Source organism: Salvia miltiorrhiza, chromosome 7, assembly GCF_028751815.1.
Source record: "Salvia miltiorrhiza cultivar Shanhuang (shh) chromosome 7, IMPLAD_Smil_shh, whole genome shotgun sequence".
Lineage (NCBI taxonomy): Eukaryota > Viridiplantae > Streptophyta > Magnoliopsida > Lamiales > Lamiaceae > Salvia > Salvia miltiorrhiza.
Genome location: NC_080393.1, coordinates 13,986,446 through 14,013,417, shown reverse-complemented (window position 1 = coordinate 14,013,417; position 26,972 = coordinate 13,986,446). Strand labels below are relative to the sequence as shown.

General features: G+C 36.9%; 1 protein-coding gene, 2 long non-coding RNA genes and 1 pseudogene across 4 annotated transcripts; 1 reads left to right on the top strand and 3 right to left on the bottom strand.

The window, feature by feature from the left end:
* The first annotated feature begins 957 nt into the window (after positions 1 to 957).
* LOC130995358 (pentatricopeptide repeat-containing protein At2g30780-like) lies at positions 958 to 4,823 on the top strand. 2 transcript variants are annotated; one of them, XR_009092136.1, is made up of 3 exons: positions 958 to 1,514; positions 2,319 to 3,562; positions 4,581 to 4,823. XR_009092136.1 is itself a non-coding variant. In XM_057920606.1 (2 exons), exons 1-2 carry the CDS (start codon positions 1,107 to 1,109, stop codon positions 3,459 to 3,461), a joined length of 1,551 nt encoding a protein of 516 aa, XP_057776589.1. In that variant the 5' UTR covers positions 958 to 1,106; the 3' UTR covers positions 3,462 to 4,823. The 2 variants fall into 2 exon arrangements, 1 of the variants encoding a protein (XP_057776589.1); XM_057920606.1 differs by having other exon boundaries at positions 2,319 to 4,823.
* Positions 4,824 to 6,799: 1,976 nt separating this feature from the next.
* LOC130995357 (uncharacterized) lies at positions 6,800 to 7,935 on the bottom strand. Its single transcript, XR_009092135.1, has 2 exons — positions 7,494 to 7,935; positions 6,800 to 7,300 (listed from the first exon to the last, which is right to left on the bottom strand). It is a non-coding gene; the product is annotated as an uncharacterized LOC130995357 (long non-coding RNA).
* A 1,674-nt stretch (positions 7,936 to 9,609) lies between these two features.
* Positions 9,610 to 12,070, bottom strand: LOC130995356 (gibberellin receptor GID1C-like; annotated as a pseudogene).
* A 6,581-nt stretch (positions 12,071 to 18,651) lies between these two features.
* On the bottom strand, positions 18,652 to 19,932 carry LOC130995355 (uncharacterized). Its single transcript, XR_009092134.1, has 2 exons — positions 19,071 to 19,932; positions 18,652 to 18,997 (listed from the first exon to the last, which is right to left on the bottom strand). It is a non-coding gene; the product is annotated as an uncharacterized LOC130995355 (long non-coding RNA).
* Between the last annotated feature and the right edge of the window lie 7,040 nt (positions 19,933 to 26,972).

The following is a 26,972-nucleotide window of genomic DNA, read 5'->3' as shown; positions in this document are numbered from 1 at the left end:
ATATAGATATTTAGGATCCACATTTATTTTTTTCGGAAGACTTCACTAATTGTAGAATCTATAAAAGATTATCTACATACGTGAAATTTTCTCTATTTATTAAAATTTTATTTTTTATTGTTAATGTTTATTTTGAAATGTTATGAGTTTTTATTGAGATAGATAACTAATTATCGTAACAATTTATATTTGATTATTTAGATATTTAATAAATTTAAGCATATTCGGGTAATTAGCGGATATTACTATTATGAATTTAGAATGAGAATGAATAATAAAATTATTTTTAATTGAGTTTAAAATGAATACGAGTATATAAACAAAGTTCATAATCTACAGATTGTACAATTATTAAATTTATACTTAAAATTATTAACAATATATATATATATATATATATATATATATATATAATAATTAATTCTCGTCGAATTTCGACGGGCAACAAACTAGTTCGATGTAAAAATTATAAAAAATAAATTTGAAATGAATAAGTTATGATCGTTTAAAGTGTCAAATTTATTTGTTTGTTGTCTGTCATTTATCTTTAATGTTGAACATCATACTCTTTTTTCATTTTGCTTCTGTTGGTGAAAAAAATAAGTATATGTCATTTTTTCCTTTTAAAAAAGTTTACATGATTTGTTTAATAATTATTTTAAATTGAAATATTTTTAAATTATACTAAATTTGTTATTAAAAAAATAATACTAAATTTGTTATTAAAAATTTAGTTTTATATCTAAAAATTAGAATTAAAAATATTATATAGGTTTATTTAATGATGTATACGAATTATTTATTTATTTATATAAACATATTTGTTATTATTTCTTTTTATATTGTTCGTATTTTTTCTAATATTTTACTCCATTAACAAAAGAAAAAGATTTTGGGCCAAAATAAAAAATGTTTTGGGCTAAATCCATTAACAGTTTTTCCTGAGTTCCTCAGCAGCCCGAAAACAATTTTTTTCTTTCTTGCTGTTGTCTCTGTCTCTCTCTCGTGATGTCGATTTCCCCTAAACCCCATCAAAAACCCTTACCTCGTCAGTGGGAAGGCGGATAAAAATGCGTTAAGTTCATTCCTTTATCAGCTAATCTACAATGAAACGAGCATACAAGCTTGCCGAATTGCGGACATGTTTGGCTACACCCCGTATCTCCCACTACCACCATGAGAGAATCGCTAAACCTTCTGCCCCGATTCGTTTTATTTGTCAAGATACAACTCAAACGCCTTCCAGCGATGGGGAGAAAAGGAAGTTTGGGGATTTAGCATCTTTATTCCAAGATAAATTAATTTGTAAGCGAGCGGAGGTGAATGGGGGAAAATATTTAAAAGAGACGGTTGCCGAATTGAAGCATGAGATTTTGGCTCAGGAAGAAGATGTCGAGAAAATCGACAATATTCTAGAAGAAAAGGGCGTCGCCCTCTTTCGGAGGTACTATGATGGATCGGCGATCATTGAGCTCTTGAAACAGCTGCAGAGTTTTCCCTCTGTGGCTATGGAGGTGCTTTTTTATCTTTATCTTTTTCGGGCAAGATTTCCTTATGCTTCATATTTTGCACATGAATTTGAACGGTTCTGTTGTGGTTGAAACGGAATGCGGGGTTCATGATATGGTAGATGAATGGGTATAATGCAGATTGGTTTTGGATTGTTGTCGTTGCATGAATATAGATAAGATGCTGTTCAATTTGCACATGAATGCACAATCTGTTTGCTTGATCCTCGAAAATGTTGGAATGTTTTGGAATGGGTGTTTTAATGAAACACAATGTGTTTTAATGATTCTAGTTCGATTCATTTATTCACTTTCTATTGGATTTCTGAGTTGAAGATGTGTTCAATTGAGAGGCAGGTAGCAAAGAGATTTTTAATTTTATTTTCCTTCTTCCTTGGTTAATAGTACTAACCTGAAGAAGGGATTATAGATGGAGCACACAGTTTCAGAGTTCTCGTGGAAGCAAGGGAAAGCCAGTTTTGTATTATACAGCATCAATCTCCAAAATTTTATACCCTGAAAAATGTTTTCTTTTCTCTATATTGTGGGTGAGTTTTGTGAATTAGTGATTAAACGCAATTTCCGTGTTATTTTATTTACCATTGATATTTTTTATAAAACTTTTGTGTTGCTCTGTCAACTGTTGTTGAGGCCCCATCGATGTGAATTGATAACACTTTCTCATTTCGAGCTTGGCTATATGGCATCTCTTCAATACATTTGAACTAATTTATGGGTCAGAATGTGTTGCATACATAGCTGGATGAATCAGTTGGTACATAACTGGATTAAACAGTTGAATCTACTCAGGTTCTCGGATGGAGGAGGAAACAACTTGATTATGCTTCTCCAATGACAACGGCGGAGTACTCAATAGGTATTGCTATAGCTGGTAGAATGAACAAACTTGATGTTGCAGTTGAACTTTTCAAAGAGGCATGCAATAAACAACTAAAGGGAACATCTTTATATAATGCTCTTATGAGTACCTACATGAAATCTGGTCAGAGTGTAAAGTGCCAGTCGGTGTTTCGTGACTTGAAGAAGGATTCCGCGTGTACTCCGTCGATCATAACTTACAACATACTCATTTCATCATTTGGCCACCTGATGCTTGTAGATCACATGGAAGCAACTTTTAGAGAGTTAAATGATTTAAACATCAAGCCAACTATCCATACGTACAGGGGGTTGCTTTTTGGTTATATTACCGCGTGGATGTGGGACGAGATGGAAAAGACTTACTTGGCGATGAAAAATGGGCCAGTCAAACCTGACCTAGATATTCATCTGCTAATGCTTCAAGGGTATGCACTCGCTGGTAAGCTGGAAAAGATGGAGGAAATATATAAGATGGTGGGGGATTATGTTGATGCTAAAGATATTCACTTGATTAGAATCATGATACATGCTTACTGTATGAGCTCCAAGGCTGATAGAGTTCAGAGGGTTGAGACACTTTTCAGCAAAATTCCGAAAAGTGACTATCGACCCTGGGTGAATGTGCTATTGATTTGTTTATACGCAAAGGAGGACTTATTGGAACAGATGGAAAATTCAATAAACGAGGCGTTTGAGCGTAAAATCTATGTTATAGCAACTAATGTGGTGAGATGTATCAGTTCGAGTTACTTCAGACAACGTGCAGTGGACAAACTGGATGACTTTGTACAGCGTGCTGAACTTGCAGGCTGGAAACTCTGTAGATCACTTTACCACTGCAAAATGGTAATGTACGCTTCAGAGATGCGCCTTTCTGAAATGGAGAGAGTTCTTTATGAAATGAGTAAAATAAATATGCACTGGTCAAAGAAAACTTTTTGGATACTGTATTGTGCATATGAAAGGTGGGGTGAAAGAAGTAAGCTTGAGCAGGTTATTGGAATGATGTGTAAAAATGGATACGAAATACGTAGTGGTCCACTAGATTCAATGAAATATCTCGAATTTTAGAAGTACATTTATAATTCCTGAGCAAGATGAATGATCTGATAGTAATCCAGACGCCAAAGTTTGCTATCAAAGATGAAGTGAAAATTTCATCGCATTCCAAGGTATGATCGTTTTCTATCATTTGAGTGTAACTGATTATTGACATGTTAGTGATCTGGTTGTTAAATGCTAAAAACACACATGTTGTCTGTGGATTACTATATGAATTTTTCTTTCCATTTTACCTGTTTTATTTGGCCAATATGTAGCAATGGTGGTTTCCATGTTACTGGACAGTAAGGTCTAAATAAAAGTTATTGGCTTCATTCTAGAAGTGGTAGCTTTTTGACATATCTCGTTGTCTTCCTAGAATTTTACAATACTTCAGGTTGCATTCTGATTTGATTTAGCGAGGAGAGTTTGGAAAAAGACTTCAAATGGTTGTCATTATCATTCTAATGAGTTTCAGTTGTAGTGACCCATACAATTCTCAAAGTATCTGTTTCTATGGATCTTCAATCTGATGCCAACTGCATTTAAATCACGGAACCTGGATAATGTTGCTATGTTTTTTGTTTTCCCATATTTGATCTCTGGAAAACATTTTATTTTTGTGATCGGATCTTTCATTTAAGCAGTCTTACTAAGGATTAGATGGTTTTGATGTTTTTTTAGTTGGTCCGGTGATGTGCATATGATAATGGAGGAAAAGTGTTGGTATATTTGTGTAGTCTAGAGGCGTCATTAGTCCCAATAGTTGAATACAAGGTGGAATTGAAATGGTCCTATCTGTAACATAAGTTATGCTATTTCTTATGTTTTTATTTAATAGTTAGTACAAGATAGGATAATTATATCTCTAGAAATATTTGAAAAATCATAAAATATATAATCCTCGGCAAAGTCTACTTTCGGTGGCTTATCTCTTTCAAGTGTCAATGATACATAGTTTCAAGATACTAGCTTATCTTCTATTGTTTTACATTTACTCAGCAGATTGAAGGGAAAAGGAGGAGTTGTTGTGTATGGATTATGTTTTGGGAGCATTGTTTTAACCTTCTTTCTCTGAAGTTTCGCATTTCCACATTTATGCAGAATGCTTAGTGAAAATTGTTTGTACATTTTTATTTGTCGTTGCAGATTGCACATTCCCAGATTAGCACACTGGAAGTTTTTATTCCTAGAGATGCAAGATGGTTTATGCGATCATTTTTAACATGCGTAATTTTTGCCTTACCTCGTGTGAGGACTTCGACTCCCGATTGCTGCTGCTATTTTTCTTTGGTGTTGTATAATCTTGATCTTCTTCTAGAGTGATGGACAATACATGTTCCTGAAAAGTAGTGAGGTTTTTTTGGATCTGTGAAGCATTCATTTCTTGCAGCAAGTAAGCGTCTAATTCTGCTTACATTTCCTCTCTTTTGCTAGAGCATGCATGAACATGACATGATACACCCTTTCTTCATTTTGGCCTTAACTTTTTTGTTTTTCTGTAATATTTGAATATTAATAAATCTTCATTAGGGACTTCAACTTATTATCTTTATGAGTTTGTTCTGCATGGAAATATTTATAAGTATAATAATTGAATTAGTATTAATTTTATATAAATATAAAATTAAATGCACGGGATGCAAATGCTAGTTAAGTATAAAAAGGGGCTAACTATTAATTCCAATAAGCAAACTTATGTTTCCCTCAAAAAAAATAAGCAAACCTATGTAGGCTGTAGCTTTTCAATTCCTATGTTTTGCATTATTAGTGTCGAGTTTTACTAGTCTCTAATATCGAGCATCTAACATATGGACTCCATTTACTTGCGTGTCACACAATAACTAAGTATAAATACAAATAAACATAACTTGTGTTATCATTGTGAATCGGTTCTCTTTAATTTTCTCTAAGTATGATAAAAATAAGTATTCTCCAGTCTCCACTACCAAACAACTGCCTAATAGTGGGAATGTGAGATGCTGCCAAACAAAACTGCCAATCAGTGAAAGTGATGTAATATTAATATATTGTATGGTACCACCACCAAATAAATTAAATTTCAAACACCAAAAAATTCCAAAACCCCACAAAAAAGAAAAAAAACGTATAAAATAAGTGAGAAAGAAGTAAAGTTAATAATGGAAGAAAACGACCAATTAGTACCATAGTACCACATTTTACACAAACACAAAATGACATTTTTCTTGGCAAGAAAAGTCAAAAATGTGAAACAGCTGGCCTTTTTAGCATTACTCACCACTCCACTCCAGAATCCAGATCCCTTATTAGTTATTTCACTTTAAACTCCTTTGATAATCAAATCCTGTTTTTTATTTCTAGCAATAGTACTCCCTTATTTTATTTTTTTATTTAAACGTGTCTCATTTTAATAAGTTACTTTCTAAATTTAAAAATTACTAATATCGTTACATAATTTATTATGAATTAATAGTATTTTATGTCCTGAACTTTCAGCATTTTCCACAAAATGTCCCAAACTTTCATTCTCCTAAAAAACCCCGAACTTTTAGTTTTTTCCATAAAATATTCCGCTATACAAATTTCGATGACAAAAAGATGAATTATCTCGCCGAAATAAATATTGTGGGGACCGTCATTGTTGGAAAATCATATTAGGAACCACCATTGTTGGAAAACGTTAAAAGTTTGTGGTTTTTTATCATCTTTCCGTTATCGAATTTTGTATAGTGGCACATTTTGCGGAAAAAACTAAAAGTTCAAGGTTTTTAATGAGAAACTTAAAGTTCGGAATATTTTATGGAAAACGCTGAAAGTTCGGGACATAAAACACTATTAACTCATTTATTATTTACATTATGTCATTATGGTCTACACATCATTATTTTTTTTCATTTAAAAAAAATATCTTCATTTTTCTCTCTTACTTTTTGGACAAATATATTCTTAAGAAAAATTAATTTATTTCTCATATTTTATTGTAATTTCTTTCTTAACATCCGTGTCTAACCCTTAAGCACTATTTAAATTGGGATGGAGGGGGTACTATTTTATACTGTACTTGCATTATACTTATTACACAGATGGTGATTATCCATGAAATAGAATAGGGAAAAAAAACTGGAAATGAATTAGAACATTCGGACGGTACGTTGTAGGTTTCTCTATTTTCTAAAACATTTCACATTTAATTGCATATAATAGTACTGTTTTTTATTCATTTTTAAGTTTATAAATACTATTTTTAAATTTTGACACAAAAAACATACTTTTAACTATTCATGTCATTTGCAACATCGATTCAAATTAGGTAATAATCGAAGCTGACATGGTTGCCCCCAAAAAAATACGTGAACTCATTAGTCGGCCAGCTTAAATAATGTTGATGCAACTTTTTTACATATTTTTTCTGACAGCTATATTTTTTGATCCCATGATTTAACACACGTTAACTTAATAGATACTCGATTCGAGTAGACGAGTTTGCATTAATAATAAGATGAAATGAGGAAAAAATTTATCCCTTCGACTCATGAAGCTTAAGCACGAGTAATTTTTTTTGAGTTGTTTCATGAAATTTGAGCAAATTTTTATCAGTTTCGATCATCTGTCCCCAAAATCGTGTACCACTCCGTGTCTCAACACAAAACTACACCGTTTTGTAGTTTATATTTTCGCCCTCACTGTAGATAATCAGCTCGGCTCAAGCCGCGAATCATCTCCACCTCCGGATAATCCTTCAATTCCTGAGATGAACTCAAACCATATGGCTTCGAATCAAGGCTGTTCAGCTTCACATTCTTTCGTCCACCGTTATCCCCGCAACCAGCAGCCCTTCTTGAGCGCAAAATCGTCATTTGTCTCTCAGCTCCTGCGAAGAATTGAAACTGTAGGGATTGGATCAGTGACAGTGAGCGGAGTCCAGGGACGACAATGTAAAATTGTAAACATCTTGGGGGCATTCTTGGGAAGGCGACACCGGAGTAGCTCCTTGTCAGTCCACTACTCCGCCGGCCGTATGTCCTAACTATCATAATTTTTCTTTTTGTCTCCAAACAGAACTCAATCCTTTCCACATACGAGATTTGAAAATTGGTTTTGGTCGGAAATAATTTCTAATGGGAGGAGCAAAACAGAAAACGCCCCTCTGCACTCCTCCACCTCGACGCTGCTACTCAACAACGGACGATACGATCCCAACACAAGACTACACCGTTTTGGAAATCCATAGCCAAATCGCGTGTAGAAGATGAAATTCTCTCGTTTTTGTGGAGAGAGATTTTATTAAATCAGAAAAAATTTGACATCAATCTGCTATAGGAAAGAGAAAAATGATTCGCGGCTTGAGCCGAGCTGATTATCTGCAAAAAGGATGAAAATATAAACTACAAAACGGTGTAGTTTCATGTTGGGACACGGAGTGGTACGCGATTTTGAGGACAGAGGATTCGAATTACTTTTTTATATGATAATTATTTTATTTTATTTTTATCTACCACACCAATATATAAAATATTAATTTTTTAAAGTTCGTGTCAAAAAGGTTTTACTACAGTTTGCGGGACTGAGGGAGTAATGGGTGCAATGAATCCGAGTTGTGAAAGAATTAATGAAACGAGGGTGAAGATGAAAGTGATATTTGGTCCAATCATTTTTTGGCTGGATTAGGATTAGGATTTACTTTTTGGTTTCCGCTCCATCCCTCTTCATCAAATAATTCATATTTTTAAATATTTATATTAATGGTGAAGGTCGTACAATTCGTGTGCCCACTTGATATAACAATTATTAGCCACATTCATGTACCACAACTACAAGACAGAATTTTAAATAAGAAAATTACAGCTTAATATCAGAATTATGAACTATGTATTATTACAATTAATGATATTTTAATGGAAATGTCTCGAACTATACAATAATTACAGTTATAAACTCGCATTGTCGGATACTTCCTTCCTCCCGCCAATTTAATTTCTTTTCATTTTTCACATAATTTAAAAAAATACATTTCATTTTCTTTAATAAATATTAATTCTTTGTTTTTATTTTTTATATTCTTATTTATTATTTTCACATATTATTTTCTCATTTAAGTTAAACATTAAATAAGGTTAGTTTAGTAAAATAATACTTTTATATAATATTAATTAAAAAAGTGGACTATCTTTTTGAGACATCCCAAAATAAAATAAAGAACTAATTTCATGGGACGAAGGGAGTATTATTATTCTTATTTTTAAATTTAGGTAGTAGAACAACATTGTTTTTATGCCACCTCATTTTTAATATATTTGTGTTATAATGTAAATAAATAGAGCTGCTTGCAAGTATTCGAGTCTCGTTCTCGTCTCTAAAAAGTTCATTCGCTTGGTTCGTTTAGTTCGCGAATATGTTCAGATTCGTTTGTTTGCAAACATGTTTGAGAGCCTTCAATCAAATTAGTGCATAAGCCTTAAACGAATCGAGCTTGAGCTGCAAGGTTAGTAACATACTTAATTAAGATCAATAATATATTTTAAACATTTTTCAAGTTTTTCATGAGTTTTTGACGAGTTCGAGCTCGAGTATCATTTATACGAACATTTGACGAGCCGAGCTCGAATTCGACATTATCAAGTATCACACGAGCCGAGCTCAAAATCAAGTTCGATAAGTTAATGACGAGCCAAGCTCAATCAACATAATAGAAGCTCGAACATCTAAATATTTAAACGAATCGAGGTCGAATCTATTAGTATTCGGCTCGTGAGCCGTGACGGCCTATTTTTGTACAAAGGTCAATAGTTCGTATATAGTATAATTGTACTTATGCATAATTCGAGATAGTATAACTTTACTTCTCAAGAAGGACATAAAGTTCATGCAGCGTTAGATAGTCCTTGATCAGTTCTAACATTTTCGAAATCGAATTCGAATAATTTTATTAAAAGCAACTTTGGAAGGGAGAAAGAGAAAGGAAAATGTTTGTCGTTCAGAGCTCTCTTTTTTGGATGTACAAGGATTGCATTGTCTGAATAGCCTAAAACGTACAGTCCTAAAATAGAAGTCATTATTCAGCAAATCTGGGAGTCTAAGATTGGAGGCAAAAAAATATGCAGCATAATTTTTTTTAAAATTTTCATGAAATCAGTCTCTCATCATGAGAGAAACCATCATGAAATTAGTATATAAGCGAAAAGTTTAGACTGTTACATATAAACACAAAATTTCTATATATTTCTAGAGCACAAGTGGAAAATACAGATGATAGCAGCATGGATTACCCCCAATCCATGTACTGAATTAGCTTTTAAACTAGCCGTAGCGAACAAACGGCCGGCATCTCCGGCCAGTAACCCTACCACCTCCTCTGTCTGTCTGTCAGCCGCCGTTACAAGCAATACGCAGAAACCTCGAGCTGAAGTCGTTCTGCTAAGGCTGCGAACAAGTGACCTTCCGATGTGGAACGCCCTCTTCAACCAAGCGAGGAGATAAACCAACACCAACGAGGTGCAGATCATCATCATATCACCACCACAAAATCACAAGTTATCAGCAACTGGAAAAGAGGTAGTTTCTACACAATCATACTACTACACACCATAACTGCTAAACGAGGTCGGGATAAAACATGAAACCGTGAGTAAGAAACGGAAAAGAGTCAAGCTTCTGTCATGTATGGCTGCCTGTGATGGGGAGTTATGTATAAACAGTTAGGATTGGATGAAGCTCTTCATCTCATCCATTAAGGATTCGAAATGCTCGTTGTTTGGCAAGAAGTAGAACCCGATTGTGGCCTTTTCGAGGTAGAGGAGCTTCACCTCATGACCATTTTTCTTCAGCCCTTCAACATAACCTATTTGCCAATCTTGAAGAAGATCCAATCCAGCCACAACGACCAGACTCTTCGGAAAGTTTAGCCCTTCAAGGGTTCGACTCCTAGGGCCGAACACATTACAGGCCGGATGGTTCCTATCTTCTCCTTCTGGTAGATATGCTCTCCAATACCAATCCCTTTCTTGAATCCACACAAAGTATTTGCCATCCAACCGTTTCTCAGACTCGGTCCTCTCCTCCCCTCCGAATAAGGGATGGAGAAGAATGTTTCCTAATACCTCCACGCCCTCCTCTGCAGCTTTCACAGCGACATGATGAGCAATATTGCCACCAGAACTATCTCCGGCTAGATATATATGAACTTTGAGATCCTTGTCCTTCCCACTACGAAGCCATGCTCTCGAGTTAACCCATTTAAGAGCCGTCCATCCATCATCATAAGCACAGGGGTACCGGTGCTCGGGTGATCTCCGGTAGTTCACAGATACCACTGCAGCCTTGCAGGTTTTCACAAGGCGGCGGCAGAATGTGTCGTAGATAGCACTGTTGGCTGAGGAATGGACGAAGCTCCCACCATGGAAGAATACGATTACAGGTACAACTTCAGAGGCACTCAAGGGCTTCTCCACTTCTGCAATCCCCAATTGAGGCTCGTTCTCACAGGTGGGGAGATAAACACGGTTGAGCAGGCCCGTAGGGCGATCCACAGTGTCGAATGAGTAAACCATGTCCACAGGAACAGCATTTGCAGTCACTTTCCGGTCAAGAAACTCGTTCAAATCGCGGTTGAATGTGCCATCGGGCCGACGGAGCACTTTATATTTAAGCTTGAAGTTGGATATAAGGATCCATGTATTCAGGGGAACCACTCTCTGCAAAAATAGCACCAAATTTTTTATTTTCAGTTCACTTGTCGTCTCATTTATCCATTATGAAGCTCAAGTCAAGCTGATGCTTGGGATTGATAATTGAACAAAAATACACAAACATTCCCAAATCATTATCAGCAACCGATTCAACCAATCAACTATAAAGGAAAATGCTGAAAAGAAACGGAAAATTCATGCATATCCATAAAAAGAAATGAAATGAAAAGTCGAGAAACAACCTAAAATAACCCAAACAGCACAATCATGATATCGGCCTAGCTAAGTCAGTAGTCAAAGCAAGAAAAACAACAAAGGCGAGAATCAAGGGAAAAGAGAAGGGGGATATCGTCGATGAAAAAATCAAGATTCAATTTTCCAATCCTCAAATCTCACTTTTTCTCCGCAAAATGAACTCTTCCTCGAAAAACAATACGAAACCCCAATTTCAATCACGAAAATTCACAGAAACACGAATAACATCCAAAAGCCCACAAATCGCAGAATACCCTAATTTCGAACCAGAAAACCGATAATGGAAAACACAGAATTATTAATAAAACAAGCAAACATGTCTGGTTACCATCGATTCACTGACATTTACTTCATTACTGCCCGCCATAATTCAAGGCCAGAGGCTCAATATTCGGCAGTTCCACACACAATGATCCCTCGAGAAAAAAGAAACTGAGTTTCTCCACTGTTGTTTTCACCACCAAAATTTTCCTCTCCGTTTTAGCGATGGCTGAAAAAAACCCTTTTTCGGATTTTATTTCGTTTCTGATTTAGAGCCAGTGAGAGAACATAATCGCGAAATATTACAGAGGTAGGGGGAGTTCAGTTATCTAGTTCAACAGTTACAGAAGTGGAAAAGATCAAGAAAGAGAGAGGAGAGAGAGGGGGGGCGAATAAATTAAAATCATCTCAGTGTATATAATATACTAAATGCAAAATGGAAGATAAAGAAGGGAGAGAGAGTGAAGGTGGCGCGTGGATTACCATAAAAGATAAGAGAGAGAAAAAAAGAGTATTGTAGAGAGAGAGTCAAAGGGAAAAGAACGGCAGAGGAGAGGCGGAGACGACAAATTGAGAATAGGGTTGGGGGAAGGTGGCGAAAAATTAAACTGTTAAGGTAGGGCCCGCCAAAAGTTGTGGTCATTTTTCATTTTTTAGTTTCCATAATTGAGATATTTTAATATACGTGTTAAAATTTGTTAGAGCTGTGCAAAGCCGCGGCTCCAATCGCGCTCCAGCGACTCGCCTGTCGCACCCAAGCCCTTCAACCTCACCGGTGCCACCCTCTTAAACTTTTATACGTCAAGCCCATTATTTAGATAAATCATTGTGGTTGATTTTTTTTTTTTGGAATGATTGTGATTGAATTGAGATAATGAGTTAATGTCTCAAAAAAAGTGCTTCACTCTTCATGGATGTCCAATCAGATAATTGTATTTGTGCTACATTTTCAGTGAACGAAAGTAGTAATATATGGCAAGTGTTGTGCGTCTATTAAAAAAAACTAATTTTTAATGTTTCAATGATAATTTTGCTCTTTTTTCATTTTATTTTTTATTTTTAAAAAATTAACCATTGCAACACTGGTTCTTTTCCTTAATTTCTTTTATTTTTTATTATTTGCATGTACCCTAATTTTTACATTAAAATTCATACATTTCTTTTTCTTCTTCATTATTTTACAACTTTTCCATCTTATTTTCTCTTGAAAAAATGGATCGTGATTTTATAAATTAGTGGAGCGACCGATCAAATTCATCGGATATTCCAACTTCTTTTTTTGGGCTTTTTGGCGTGCTCTCAATTATCAACGCCTTCAATGCGATGGGTCTTTAAGGGTATCAATTTGAATGACACTTAATTCGTTCAAAATGATGAAGTAGGGCAGATTCAAAATGACCGAGCTTATTTGCTCACTCTTGGTCGGGGCGAGCCACAGCGCCATCAAGGGTGCCGTTTAAAAAGGCACTCGGCTATCAAGAAGAAATTACCCATAAATTCAACGAAGGTAGGTCTTTCGGCACTCCGACTCGTGACAACAAACAAATCAAGTTGCACTTCCAACATGTCCAAAAAAACGTCAAGATTTGGAAGGCCACATACAAGAAATGTCAAGTCAATCAAGTGAGCGACATGAGTGAAGACCAACTCACCCAACAAGCTGAGGAAAAATATCAAGCCAACAACTGGGTTCCATTCAAATACTTCGGGACGTGGTTTGCAATAAAATTACTAAATATTGAAAATTATGGTGCAATTACAGGATACAATCTATTTCTAATTTGGGTAAATTTTTAATTGAAATTGTACGAAACGACGTCGGTTAGGCCTCGCAAAAATGACGTTGTCTTTGCTAATCCAAATTAGCTCCAATTCAAAAAAAAAAAAAAAAAATTGGGGGATGAAATTGCAAAAATTGAAAAAAATAGTGATTTAATTCGCCACACTCAAAAGTCATGTTAAAATTGTAAATTCGAAATAGTTTGTAATTTTATTTGCCAAAATCCCATAAAACTTTGTAAGACAAAGTAACTTTCAATATCAAATTTAAAAAATTTATCTCTAATCCAATACAAAGGTGATATACATAAATAAATTAGTGTTAATAGGCAAAAATGCCCACATCCTTAAGTTGTATAGTAAAAATGCCCTAAGTTATAAATTTAAGTATTTTATGCTCTAATTATGTGAAGTACCTATTTTACTCTTTGACGTTGATGGGTTTGTTTGATTTTTTGTGAAAGTCTTACACATTTGATCGATTTGACAATCATCAATCATAAAAGTTAACGATTTGATAACTATCAGTCAAGAGTACATATGACCGATGGGTGGCTAGATCATGTGTCCGACCAAGCGGACACATAATATTACCGGCTAGACACATGATCTGGGTGGCTAGATCATGTGTCCGCCCAGTAAAATTATGTGTCCGTCCGGTGAAATTATGTGTCCGCTTGGGCGGACACATGATCTAGCCACCCACTGATCATATGTATTCTTGATTGATAGTTGTCAAATCGTTGACTTTTATGATTGATAGCTGTCAAATCGATTAAATGTGTAAGTCTTTCACAGAAAACCATGTTTATAAAAGAGAACATTTTTCACATATAACTTAAGGAATATGACATTTTAAATTTTCACTCAATAAATTATGTGTTCACTTCTTTAAAACGTTGCAATTCTAAAACTGACATATCGATTACAGTATAAAATAACACAACATTATAATGATGAACATAAAATCATATATATATATATATATATATATATATATATATATATATATATATATAGGAATGAGATCATGTAGATCCCAATGCTTATAAAAGATCCGTAGATCCAAATCTAGACCACACATTTATGACATGTGGCGCATCAAGATACATAAAGGCATTTCAAGGCAAAATATGGAGAGGGGTAAAATTGAAATGTAATTTTCGGATTTAATAATTTAAAAAAATATTTTTTTTTTAGATTTTCTCAAAATAGATATATTTTATATGCATATAGTTTCCCACGAAGATGCATAAAGTTTTCACATTAAATGCATAACTTTGAACAGAAAAATGCATTTGATTTTTACAGTTTTGGTATTTTCACCACCCCCCAACCCACCCCACACCACCCCCCAACCCTCCCCATTACCACCCCCCAAAATAGTCATGTTTCACATGCATATAAAATCAAACAAAAGCGCATAAAGATTTTACATAAAAATGCATTAAATTATACAAAAAATGCATTTCAATTTAATAAATCTGGTATTTTCGCCACCCCACTCCTGCCCCACCCCCCACCCAATTTTTTTTTAAAACTGATTTTCTGACCACTGACCCCCACCCCCCCCCCCCCCCCCAATTTTTTTTTTCAAAACTGATTTTCTGATTGTTGAGTCGCTGACCCACCCACCCCCCCCCGCACCCCCACCCACCCACCCCCCCAATTTTTTTATTTTAAAAAAAAAACTTATTTTCTGACCGCTAACCCCCCACCCACCCTCCAGCCCAAAAAAATTATATTTTTTCAAAAAATGTAATGCATTTTTGTGTGAAAGTATATGTATTTTTGTGTGAAAGTATATGCATTTATGTGCGAAAGTATATGCATGTAAAACATGGAGTAATTTTTTTATGCATGTAAAAATCAGTTTTTCAAAAAAAAAAAAAATTGGGGGGTGGGGTGGGGGGGTCAGTGGTCAGAAAATCAGTTTTTGAGAAAATAAAAAAAAAATGGTGGGGGGTGGGGGTAGGGGTGGGTCAGTGGTCAGAAAATCAGTTTTTAAAAAAATAAAAAAAAAAAAATTGGGAGGGGGGGGGAGGGGCGGTGGGGTGGGGTTCAGGGGTGTGGGGGGTGGGGTGAAATCTTATGCATTTTTATATGAAACTTTATGCATTTTTATATGAAAGTTCATGCATTCTCGTATGAAACTTTATGCATCTAAAATATACCTATTTTGAGAAAATCTATTTTTTTTTTAATTTCGAAAATTACATTCCAATTTTACCCCTCTCCAAATTTTGCCTTGAAATGCCTTTATGCATCTTGAAAGCTTCTTGCCACGTGTCACCATCTTGATGCACCACATGTCATAAATGTGTGGTCTAGATTTGGATCTACGGATCTATTATAAGCTTGGATACTACCGGATCTACGGATCTATATATATATATATATAATATAAAATCACAAAAATAGTCCTACTATTTTTTAAAATCCCGGGCAGGCCAATGACCCCTGCCCCACCCCTAGCTCCACCCCTGAGTATAATTTAGTGCGTTAACCATAGTCTATTAAATATTTTATTGCCTTAGTTTGAACTTCTCCATAACAGAAACTCAGTTGTTGGTGCTATTTTTTTCAACCAAAACTTAATGTATTTAATCAAAATAGAAAAATAAAAACAACAACCAACTTGCTCACATACTGAAATATTATAAAAAAAGTACTTGTTTCATTTTTAGATCCAGATCGGGAGCTGATGTAATTACTCAATATTAATACGAACACACACATCTATAATCTATAGTATTAAAAAAGTATTCCCTCCGTCCCAAACGAAATGTCATGTTTTCCTTTTTGGGCTGTCCCAAACGAAATATCCTATTTCTTTTTTTGGCAATACACTCTCTCTCTATACTTAATATTTAAATAATATCCATCAACCCACTTTATCTACTTTATACACATTTCTTAATCTTCATGCCGAAAAGAAATACGCAATTTCGTTTAGGACGGAGGGAGTAACTTTTAATTTGAAATCAATTTTAAATTAATTTTAAAATTGAATGGTAATTTTGTAGGTATAATAAAATTAAAGGTTTATTTATAACTATTTGTTTTTTTTTTTAATTTCATTTTTCTTTATCTTCTTATTTTTTAAAAATTTATGAAATTCGACTAATTATAAAATATTTAACGTGCATATAAAATTAAAGATCATGATAAGAGCTTTAATTTGATATATTTTGTGTAAATATTTATTTAAAGATTAAAATTTAAAAAACAAAATCTCTTTCCTCTATCATCTTTTTTTTATAATAAATCTAGTTTTCAATTATTTTTTATTTTTACTTTTTAATATTTATTTTTTTTTACTTTTCATAATATCAATTTTTATTATTCTTCTTCATTTTTTTTCAATATTTAGCTCAAATACATTTAGTTAATTTTTTTTATATTTATAAATATAATAATTGAACTTTATATAAATATATGAATATAAAAACGTTTCTCGTGCATTGAGTGCAAATGCTACTTACATTTAAATTGAGGAATAATTAACCAATTTGTAAAGAAAGGTAGGAGAAATGCCCAAAAAAAAAAAAAAAAAAAAACTGATGATTTAACTTTGATATAGTTACAAAGAATACTTACTGATGAGGAGTAATATATGCAGAGCAGAGAAATAATATAAACCAGAGGAGCGGGCTTCATCAGAGAAATGGGCTTCCGCAGAGAAGTCAGAGGGATGGGCCTTAACAGAGGAACGGTCTGCACCAGAGAAGTCATTCTCGCCAGAGAAGTGGCTTCCGCCAGAGGAATCACCAAAAGAGCAGAAAAATCTCCCGCTTGAGGACAGAATTACTATTATGCCCCCGACCACGCGAGATGCGTGCTCCAGTGATGAAATTACCCTTTTACCCTTAACGTGTAATCTATAAATAGCCATGAGCACGTACCTTGTAAACTTACGCTACCTTTACTTGCAATACAGCAACAATCGGATTTTGGTACTTTCAACCTTACTTTTCTCTCTCGTTTCCTAAGTAACACTAGGTATAATTCGAAATCCCATGATAATACACCGATTAAATCTATACCACCCGTTCAATCGTACTTCACCACTTACATTCATTATATTATTGAGTCATTCATCTACATTTGCTATACCTCATATATAACAGCTACTACAATATATTTTGTCATGAAATGATAATAATTTATGTAAAGTAACTTGACCCAACTATCTCACAATTTAAAAGTTGGCACACATGCAAAAAAATCATTAAGATTCGGATTCATGAACATATTAAAAATATAATAGTACACTTCAAAAATATTATATTTGAAACCATGTCAATACATCTATAAACTTTATTAGATGTAAGGACTTCATAAGTAAATGAATAAAAGAATAATTTGATGAGGAGTAGGATCCTCACCAACGCAAGAGTCAATAGGCGCCTTATGTTTAGAAGATATTCACCTGTCATGTTGATTATTGTATATATTGGAGAACTAACAGTGCAGGTAAAAGAATAAAACCAAAGGTGTGAAAACGAGTCCATCATAAAGACAGCACAGTCCTAGGAACTCAACCTTCATAGCTAAGGACAGCGCAGTCCGGGGAACTCAACCTTCATGTAACGACCCGACTTTTTATTAAGGATTTTATACTTTTAATTACTGATTTAAGGTTTGATTATGGTAATTAGAGTTCAGCATCCATTTATAAAATACGAACTTATATGAATTTGATAATTTATATATGTGATGATTTTTTTTTTTTTTATTTTCAATAGATGATGCACTCAAAATATATTTTGAGTCCATTAATTTATTGTGGAGAATTTAACACTGAAGTGTTAAATATGAATCTTTTATCGATTGTTTACTTAAGCCCATGAGTAATTTAATTTACGTTAGAAGCAAGCTCAAATGGATTTTTATGCTTCAATAAGAATTAGGCTTATATGTCTTAATGTATTTAAATGAGTTTGGAACCATATAATTAATATATTAATCTCTTAGATATTTTAATTAGAATAATCTTAAGCATGCTGAATCCTAAAGCATGCTGAAGAATTTTGAGCGCATGCTGAAGAATTTTGAGCGCATGCTGAAGGAAATTCTTCAGTCTTACATGCAGGCTGAAAGTGTTCGTACCTGTAAGTTGAAGAATTTCCATCCAAGCCACCCCATTTTTTTTCTTTTATAACCTACACCATTTTTCAGCCAATTCCCACCTCTCACATTCATCTACCATCTCTCTCGCAGCCAAGAAACGACACCACATCTTTCATCATTCAAGGTTTATATTTCTAATTTATATATTATAATATCCTTCAATTGTATACATCAACTCCAGAATACCAACACATGCTCATTAACTCAGATTTACATATGCTTTGATAAATGAAGAAAATGAGTAGCAAATTCATAGATTTACAGTTACTAAATATGTACTTGTGAACTGAAGTTACAAGGAAAGAGTTAAAACTTTTATTTGAGCAATTACAGTATATGATTCTCGCACAAAAAAAAACCCTTTGTGTTGGCTGATTGCGTGTGTGAGTCGAGGTCAGGGGGAGGGCAGCCTCGGTGGCTCGTCGTCGCCGGCGGTTGACGGACGGCGACGGAGCCGCGGTTGTCTCCGATCTGCCAAGAAAGGGAAAGAGGAGTTTCAGTTTTTAATTTAAAATGAAATGAGAATAGGGAGATCCGGGCTTACCTTTGTGAGACGGTGCTCGGCTCCTCCAGCGAGCTGCTGGCCGTCGATCGCGGGCCAGCCAGCGGCGACTCCGGGCAAGCCAACGGCGGCGGGAACTCCGAGCAAGACGAACGACTGAAGGCCAGATCCGTCGACCTCAGGCGAACAGCAGCAGCTCCAGGCGGCCGTGGCGTTGAACGGCGGCGGCGGATCTGCCGCGAGGATGAGGGAGCAGGCGGCGGCCCGGCGATGGCGGCACACCGGCGTGGTTGCGCTGCTGCGCCTGGTTCCAGCGGCCGAGGGAGCGAGGGAGTCGAGGGTGGCGACACCTGGTGGCTGGTCGCGGTGGCCGAAGGAGAGGAGGGGAGGAGGCGACGGCGAGGCGGCGCGCCGGAGGCGGCGCCGCCCTCAGCCGAACGAAGAGAGAGAGTAAAGAGAGAGAGCAGAGAGAATAGGGAGAGAGAGAGCCGAGAGATAGAGATAGAGAGAGAGAGGCGCAGCTAATGTGTGTGTTTGAGTGTATTTAGTGTGTGTGTATATTTAGGTTAGAAAGGGGAGCTGGGTTTGGGCCGGGTTTCAACTGGGTTTGGGCCGGGTTTGAGCCGGGTTTGGGCCGAAAATTTTGGGCTTTCTTATTTGGGCCTATTTTAATTTAATTGTTTGGGGCTTATTCAAAGAAAAACATGATAGACTTAATTTATCTAATTAATTTGGGCTTATATCTATTTAAATTATTTGAGCTCTTAATTATTAATTTAAATTGAGCTTGATTAATTTAATTATATATTGACCTTTAAATTAATTATTTAAATGGAGTTCTTTATTTCAAGTATTTATAAAGGGATTATAAAATAAAATATTTTGAGTTAAACTCTCATTTAAATTAATTCTTTTCAAACGACTTATTAATATGGATTATTTGAAAAGGATTAAATTGTTTTATGTATGAGAAAGCATGATCTATGATGATATAATTTATCTATGTAATATTATAGGTTTTGTTTTTAAATGACGGAATATTTAACTTGATGACATAAATAGAACGAGTTATGATTAATGCGCATGTTGATGTTCGAATAAATAGTTTCGAACCTAAATGATAGTTATGTGATAATGTTTTGAGTCTAAGGTTTTGACGAGATAAGATTAATATTAAAATTTACTAATTATTTTAAGGGTGATGATGGGCTCACTTATTGGGCTTCATGATTTTATTATCTTGGGCCTCATTTGTTGGGCTCTAGAATTTAATTGATGTTGGGCCTAATGTTAATTATGCATTGGGCTTCGAATTTGTTCATTTGGGCTCGAATTAAATTCCTTTTGGGCCTAGTTTATTTTATTGGGCCGGAGATTAATTCAATTGGGCTTTGCTTATTTTATTTCCATTGGGCTAATATATATATTGTTTGGACTCTATTATTTTTATAAATGGGCTCTTATTATTTATTTTGATTGGGCTTCTATTAATTATTAATAATGAATTTATTATTTTTATTAATTGAACTCCTACTATTTTAATTGATTAAGTTCAATGAAATTTATTAGTTAAGACCAATGAGATTTATTAATTTAGGCCCATTTTTTTTAATCCTAATTATTTTAATTAGTGATAAATTTTAAGACTTACTAATTATTAATTAGTAAGTGAATTAGATTATTTTAAGATGAGTAGATTATTAAAGATTAATAATCCGACCTCATAAGACGAGCTTTAATTCCTTAAATAGGATTAACATCTCATAATTTAATTAAAGGAATATGAGTCATGCATAATCATTTCACGCATCCTCATTTATTGAGATTTTTCGAGAATTAGAATCTTATTTTATTTTCTCGGATTAAAGGTCAAGCACCAGAGTTAGAGCTAAACTGTGAGTCTGCTATTCAGGTGGGCTTTCTACGTATAAACTAAAATTATATATTAGAATTGTTAAGACTTTATGCTTATGAATTTAAATGATATTGTCAATGCCTAAATGCTTTATGTTTTATTATTAATTGCCTATCTGATGTTAATCGAATTCGGATTCTGGATGGGACCGCAAATCCCTTCGGAATTAGTGTACACCTTGTGATCGTGAGTCATCTAGCGGGTTGGCCGATCATAGTGTCCGTAGAGGGAGGCCTCCCTCTCGGCACGAGTTACTGATATGGTGATTAATGATATAAAATACCTGCGCGGGTTATTGATGAAAGAAATGATATTATGTTTGGTAAATACGAGTCTTTAAAGAAAAACCCTCGTATCTTACTACTGTTAAAGGCTTGACAATAAAATATTATGCATGTATGTAAATTTCGGCAAGTGTCCACTAAGTACTTTTGTACTTAGCCCTGCATGTATTTTTAAATGTGCAGGTTGAGCTGTGATCGAGGATGTAGTGTGCAAGCGGAGCTTCTGTCAATCTAGGATGAGTACCTCAGAGTAGAGTATATGTCTTCATACATATACTCAAACTATTATTATTCCGCTGCGAACACTGATTTTACTAAAGACATTATGTTATCTTGTCAAAACAATATGTATTATTTAATAATGTACTCAAACTCGTTGAGTACCTCTTTTGGATAATATTATGTACGGTTCCTTTTGACCTTCGTTAAATTCTAGTTAATTTCAATTGTTTTCCTTATACAAGTCGAGTCATCAAGAAACCGAATATGCCCCTTTCTAACTCCCGCTCCTAAATTCTCTCCCTTAGTCGCGGTTTCCCCGAATTTGCTATCCTTAGCAAGTGCGGTCGTGACAGAATGGTATCAGAGCATTTCTTTTGCTCTGAGTACTACTCATTCCTTCTAAGTTGAGTCTAGATTAAGTAAGTTAATACACTTTTGAACTAGTTGACAAAAGCTTGGCACTACATCTCGTCACGCTCAACGGAGGTTATGGTAAGTACTTTCAAGTTTTAATTAAGTTAATTTCTTGAAATGTATGAAGCATGAATAAGTATGACTATGGTATGAATCACAAGAACTTAGAACTGTTAAGTTATATATGCTCACTCTCACGACGGAACATAGAAGAGAACTTAGGGAGATGCCTTAACTTTTTCTTCATGTTACGATGACATCGACAATGACGGTCGAAATAGAGAAAGAAGAATCACACAAAGGGTCGCATGATGAAACCACGAGCATGAAGATTGAGCAGCATAACGAACGCCAATAGTACGTTGATGGCATGGGCATAACTTAAATATTCGAGTGTTTTTCTACGATGAGATCTCGAATTAGCTTGGCCTTTTGAACTTATTTTGTTGAAACTTTTAGTGCTCGTTGCTAGATTTAAGAAAATATCATCATCCCATAACAAACCCTAAGTTCGGGAAACAACGACACTAGAACTATATGATAGTCGAATTGGTAATCTGTGATTAAGTATTAAGAACCTGTATGGCTTGTGTAAATGCTAGATTTAGATGATGAGGTATTTTTGCACGTTATGGTTATTGAACCGAACTTGTTTTCCGATTTTAGATATTTAGAACCTTATCGCCTTAAGTTACTTGTCGTGTGCTACTGTTGACGATAGAACTTCCTTTGTTAGATGGCGAGGACTGTTTTCACCCGACGACGACCACTGCCCCCATGGGCTAGTCCAGAGGAGGTCAAGCGGTCCTACCGCACCTATGCTCCATGTCACGGGGATAATCTCGGACAGTTCCTCGCAGGTTTTCACAGACACTGGGTCGAGGCGAGTGCACATGGAGTATCAGGATATGACGGTATCCAGAGGTTGATCTTACTGTTACCTTCCGAGTGGCAGGGATGGGCTAGACAGATTTCTGCCCACTACATCTTTCGCCGAGAAGATTACCACGACCTCGTGGGAGACTTCCCTAGCTTTATTGCGGAGCTTCAGATCTGTTTCACTTTGTGGGGCCGTGCTCCTCTAGGGCCCTACATCCTTCCGGGAGACTACGTACAAGTGGGGACGCCTTTGCCAGCGGAGACACCCGCTACTGCCCCTGAGTCTCCGATGGCCTTGCCCCGAGATCCTCCACCACGAGCCTCAGTTCTAGGGCGCCGTGGTAGGCACGATGATGAGGCAGGCCCTTCTCGTCCACGGGCTCGTAGGGATTTCCCATCGCCTCCTGACTCAGCGATCCGAGCTACTGCTACTCCACCACCACTGATACCTACGATAGACGCAAGGTTTGAGGCTGCCATGGCATATGTCGACAGAGTCATGGCCAACATGAGGGAGTTTCTAGATAGGGGCAAATACCCTATGCAGGAGGATGACGATACAGCACAGTATGGTACGATGAGAATTTCTCGTCCCGAGCCCGTGCCAACTCCAGCTCCGATCAAGCCTCGTGCCACGGCCAGGATCAGCACCAGAGACGATCCGATCCGTGAGATTGCGGACGATATTTTCCGCTCAGCCCAGATCATGCAGGAGACAGGCGAGGGCCAGGGAGAGACTCCGTTGCCCAGCTGGGAGCCGGGCAAGGATGAGGAGGAGGACCCCGATGAGGATGAGGAGGAGGACCCCGAGGAGGATCCAGAAAAGGACCCCCTGGCGTCACCAAGGAACAGTCGTACCGCGTCTCAGAGTTCACAGATTTGATAGTTTTAGCTTGTAGATGTACTCCGGAAACGATAATTCGTTCCAATGACTATGATTTTATTTATGTTGTTTCTAGCTAGCATTAGTACGGAAATGTTGGTCTCTAGGACGTTCCGTGAATAAAAACCCTTTTGTGATTGCTTAACTAGTAAGCCGGTACATCATAGGGAGTACTAGATAGACTTTACTTACATTTTGGGTTGACGATGTAAAAGCCCTCGATGAGGCAATATTCCATGATATATATATGACCCTAGCATGGGCTTTCTACGACGATCTCGTGTATGTTTTATGTTTCTCTACGAGTTTTATTCTTCACGAGTCAGTTAAGAATGTAGTAACTTTGAATAATGTGACTTGTGTATGCAACGGTTCCTGTTAATATCTTAGTTTTGGAGTTATGATAAGTTTAATTTAACAAACAGTTCTTTATTAATTGCCTTAGAGATTCCTGTATAGAATGTATTAAAAAGGGTGTTTGTAATTTGCAGAATGCCGCCTAAACGAGGTCGCCCCCCTAGGAGAAACGTTAACAATGATGGAAATCGCGATGAAATACCTGAAGGGCGGCGAAACGATAGGGAACCTACCCCACCCCCTCCACCCCCTGCTAGAAGGACTGAAGAACTGTTTCTTCGACAGAATCCGCCCACATTCACTGGGACAGGCGACCCAGCCGAGGCCGAAGCTTGGATACGCGCCTTGGAGCGTATCTTCACCTTCCTACACTGCACAGAAGAAGAGCGACTCTCGTGTATGTCTTTCCAACTAGCCGGATCGGCTGACTTTTGGTGGGAAGCCCGCCGAAAAACTCTGACTCCCGAACAATGGGCAGCATACACTTGGGAAGACTTTAAGACGGGATTATATGATAAGTATATTCCCAAAAGCTACAGAAAGAAGAAGGAGGCTGAGTTCTATAGCCTGAAACAAGGGAAGAAGACGGTGACAGAGTATGACAGAGAGTTCTGCGATCTATCGCGTTATGCTCCACAACAGGTGGATACTGATGAGAAAATGGCGGAGAAATTTTGTGCCGGTCTGAGGCACGAGATTCGGATGACTCTAGCTAGTCATGGTGGACTCTCATACACTGAGTCTTTGAACAGGGCACTGGACATCGAAGCTGCGATGCCAGTAGAAAGGTTGGCTCCGCCACAGACCTCAGCGCCAGCCAACCCACCTGCACGCCCTCAGGACTTTAAAGGGAAGCGCAACTGGAACGACCATAGAGGAAATGAAAACCAGACTAACAAGAGGCCATGGCAAGGAAATGCGCCGTTGGGACAATATCAGCAACAAGGACAAGGGAAGCAACAGGGTCCTGCCCCGGCTGGAGGCAGCCAAAGACAAAATGAAGTTCCCCTTTGTCCAAAATGCCACAAACCACATCGTGGTGTCTGTAAGGCTGGAACTGACAGTTGCTACACGTGTGGCCAGAAGGGCCACTACTCCTCACAATGCCCCAACAAACAGCAGGGCGCGGCAATCAGGGCCACTTATGCCCAGCCTCTGCAAGCAGTTCCAGGGCAACACCAGCCCCGCCAACAACAGCCATACCAGCAGCAATACCAACACAAGAACCAACAGCGCCAACAGCAACAGAGGCGGCAACAACCATTGCCACAGCAGGCGAGAGCCTTTGCTCTCACCCAAAACCAGCCCGAGAAAAACCAAGGAAACCTGGCAGGTATGGGCAAGCTTAAAGGTTTTTCCATAATGATTCTGTTCGATACTGGTGCCTCGCATTCTTTTATATCTGCCCCTTGCGTAGATACCTTAGAAATCGAATCAGAACGAGCTAAGTGTGCATTAAGAATCACTACACCCTCAGGAGGAAGATCTACCACCACACATGTTTGCTCGAACGTAGAATTTGAAATAGGAGAACTTAAGATGGTAGCGAACAATCTTAATATTCTGCTCATGTGGGACGTAGATATGATCTTAGGAATGGACTGGCTAGCTGAGAATCACGCCACCATCCTTTGTAGTGAACGAAAAATTTCTCTTCGACCACCTGGAAAGGAACCGACGGAATTTCACGGCATAGGTATGAAGAAAAGAGTACCAGTGATATCCGCATTACAAGCCAGAAAAGAGATGATGAAGGAAGGAAGCACAGCTTATCTCGTCTACCTAAACGGGGAAGCTAGTGAAGACAAGAAGGTGGAAGATGTGGCAATAATACGAGACTTTCCAGAAGTTTTTCCTGAAATATTGCCAGGACTACCTCCAGACAGGCAACTAGATTTCACCATTGATCTAGAACCTGGATCTGCCCCAGTATCAAAGGCACCATACAGGATGGCCCCAAAGGAACTACAAGAATTAAAGGTGCAACTACAGGAACTCTTGGACTTGGGTTTCATCAGACCCAGTGTCTCGCCTTGGGGAGCGCCTGTACTCTTTGTCAAGAAGAAAGATGGAACCATGAGAATGTGCATTGATTATCGAGAGTTGAACAAACTGACGCTTAAAAACAAATACCCTCTTCCAAGGATAGATGATTTGTTCGATCAACTCAAAGGAGCCAGTGTATTCTCAAAAATAGATTTAAGGTCTGGGTATCATCAACTGAAGATCAGACCAGAGGATATATCTAAGACCGCTTTCCGCACAAGATATGGTCACTATGAATTCGTTGTCATGCCATTTGGTCTAACCAATGCACCGGCAGTATTCATGGACCTCATGAATCGAGTTTTCCATCCATACTTAGACAAATTTGTCTTAGTGTTTATAGATGATATCCTCATCTATTCTAAGAATGACCAAGAGCATGAAAATCATTTAAGAATCATCCTGGAGACATTAAAGACGGAGAAGTTGTTCGCCAAATTCAGCAAGTGCGAATTTTGGTTGAAAGAAGTAATGTTTCTAGGGCACATCGTATCAGCAGATGGAATCAAGGTGGACCCCGCCAAGGTGCAAGCAGTGCGCGAGTGGAAATCACCAACCACACCTAATGAAATCCGAAGTTTCTTAGGTTTGGCAGGATACTACCGGAGATTCATCGAAGGATTCTCTAAAATAGCGAGACCAATGACGCAATTACTTCGCAAAGGAATCAAGTATAAGTGGAACGAAGAGTGTGAAGCCAGCTTCCAAGAGCTGAAGAAGAAATTAACAACTGCACCAGTGCTAGCAGTTCCAGCAGCCGATAAAGAATACGTGATCTTCACGGACGCGTCCAAAAATGGGCTAGGTTGTGTGTTGATGCAAGAAGGAAAGGTCATTGCCTACGCCTCGCGACAACTAAGGCCACATGAATTGAACTACCCCACTCATGATCTGGAACTGGCAGCAATTGTGCATGCTTTGAAAATTTGGAGACACCATCTATA

What these genes read in the sequence shown, in the direction of transcription:
- LOC130995358 (XM_057920606.1), top strand. Translation starts at nt 1,107, where the DNA reads ATGAAACGAGCATACAAGCTTGCCGAATTGCGGACATGTTTGGCTACA. An exon ending in TTCCCTCTGTGGCTATGGAG is followed by an intron (nt 1,515 to 2,318) that starts GTGCTTTTTTAT and finishes GAATCTACTCAG; the next exon opens with GTTCTCGGATGGAGGAGGAA.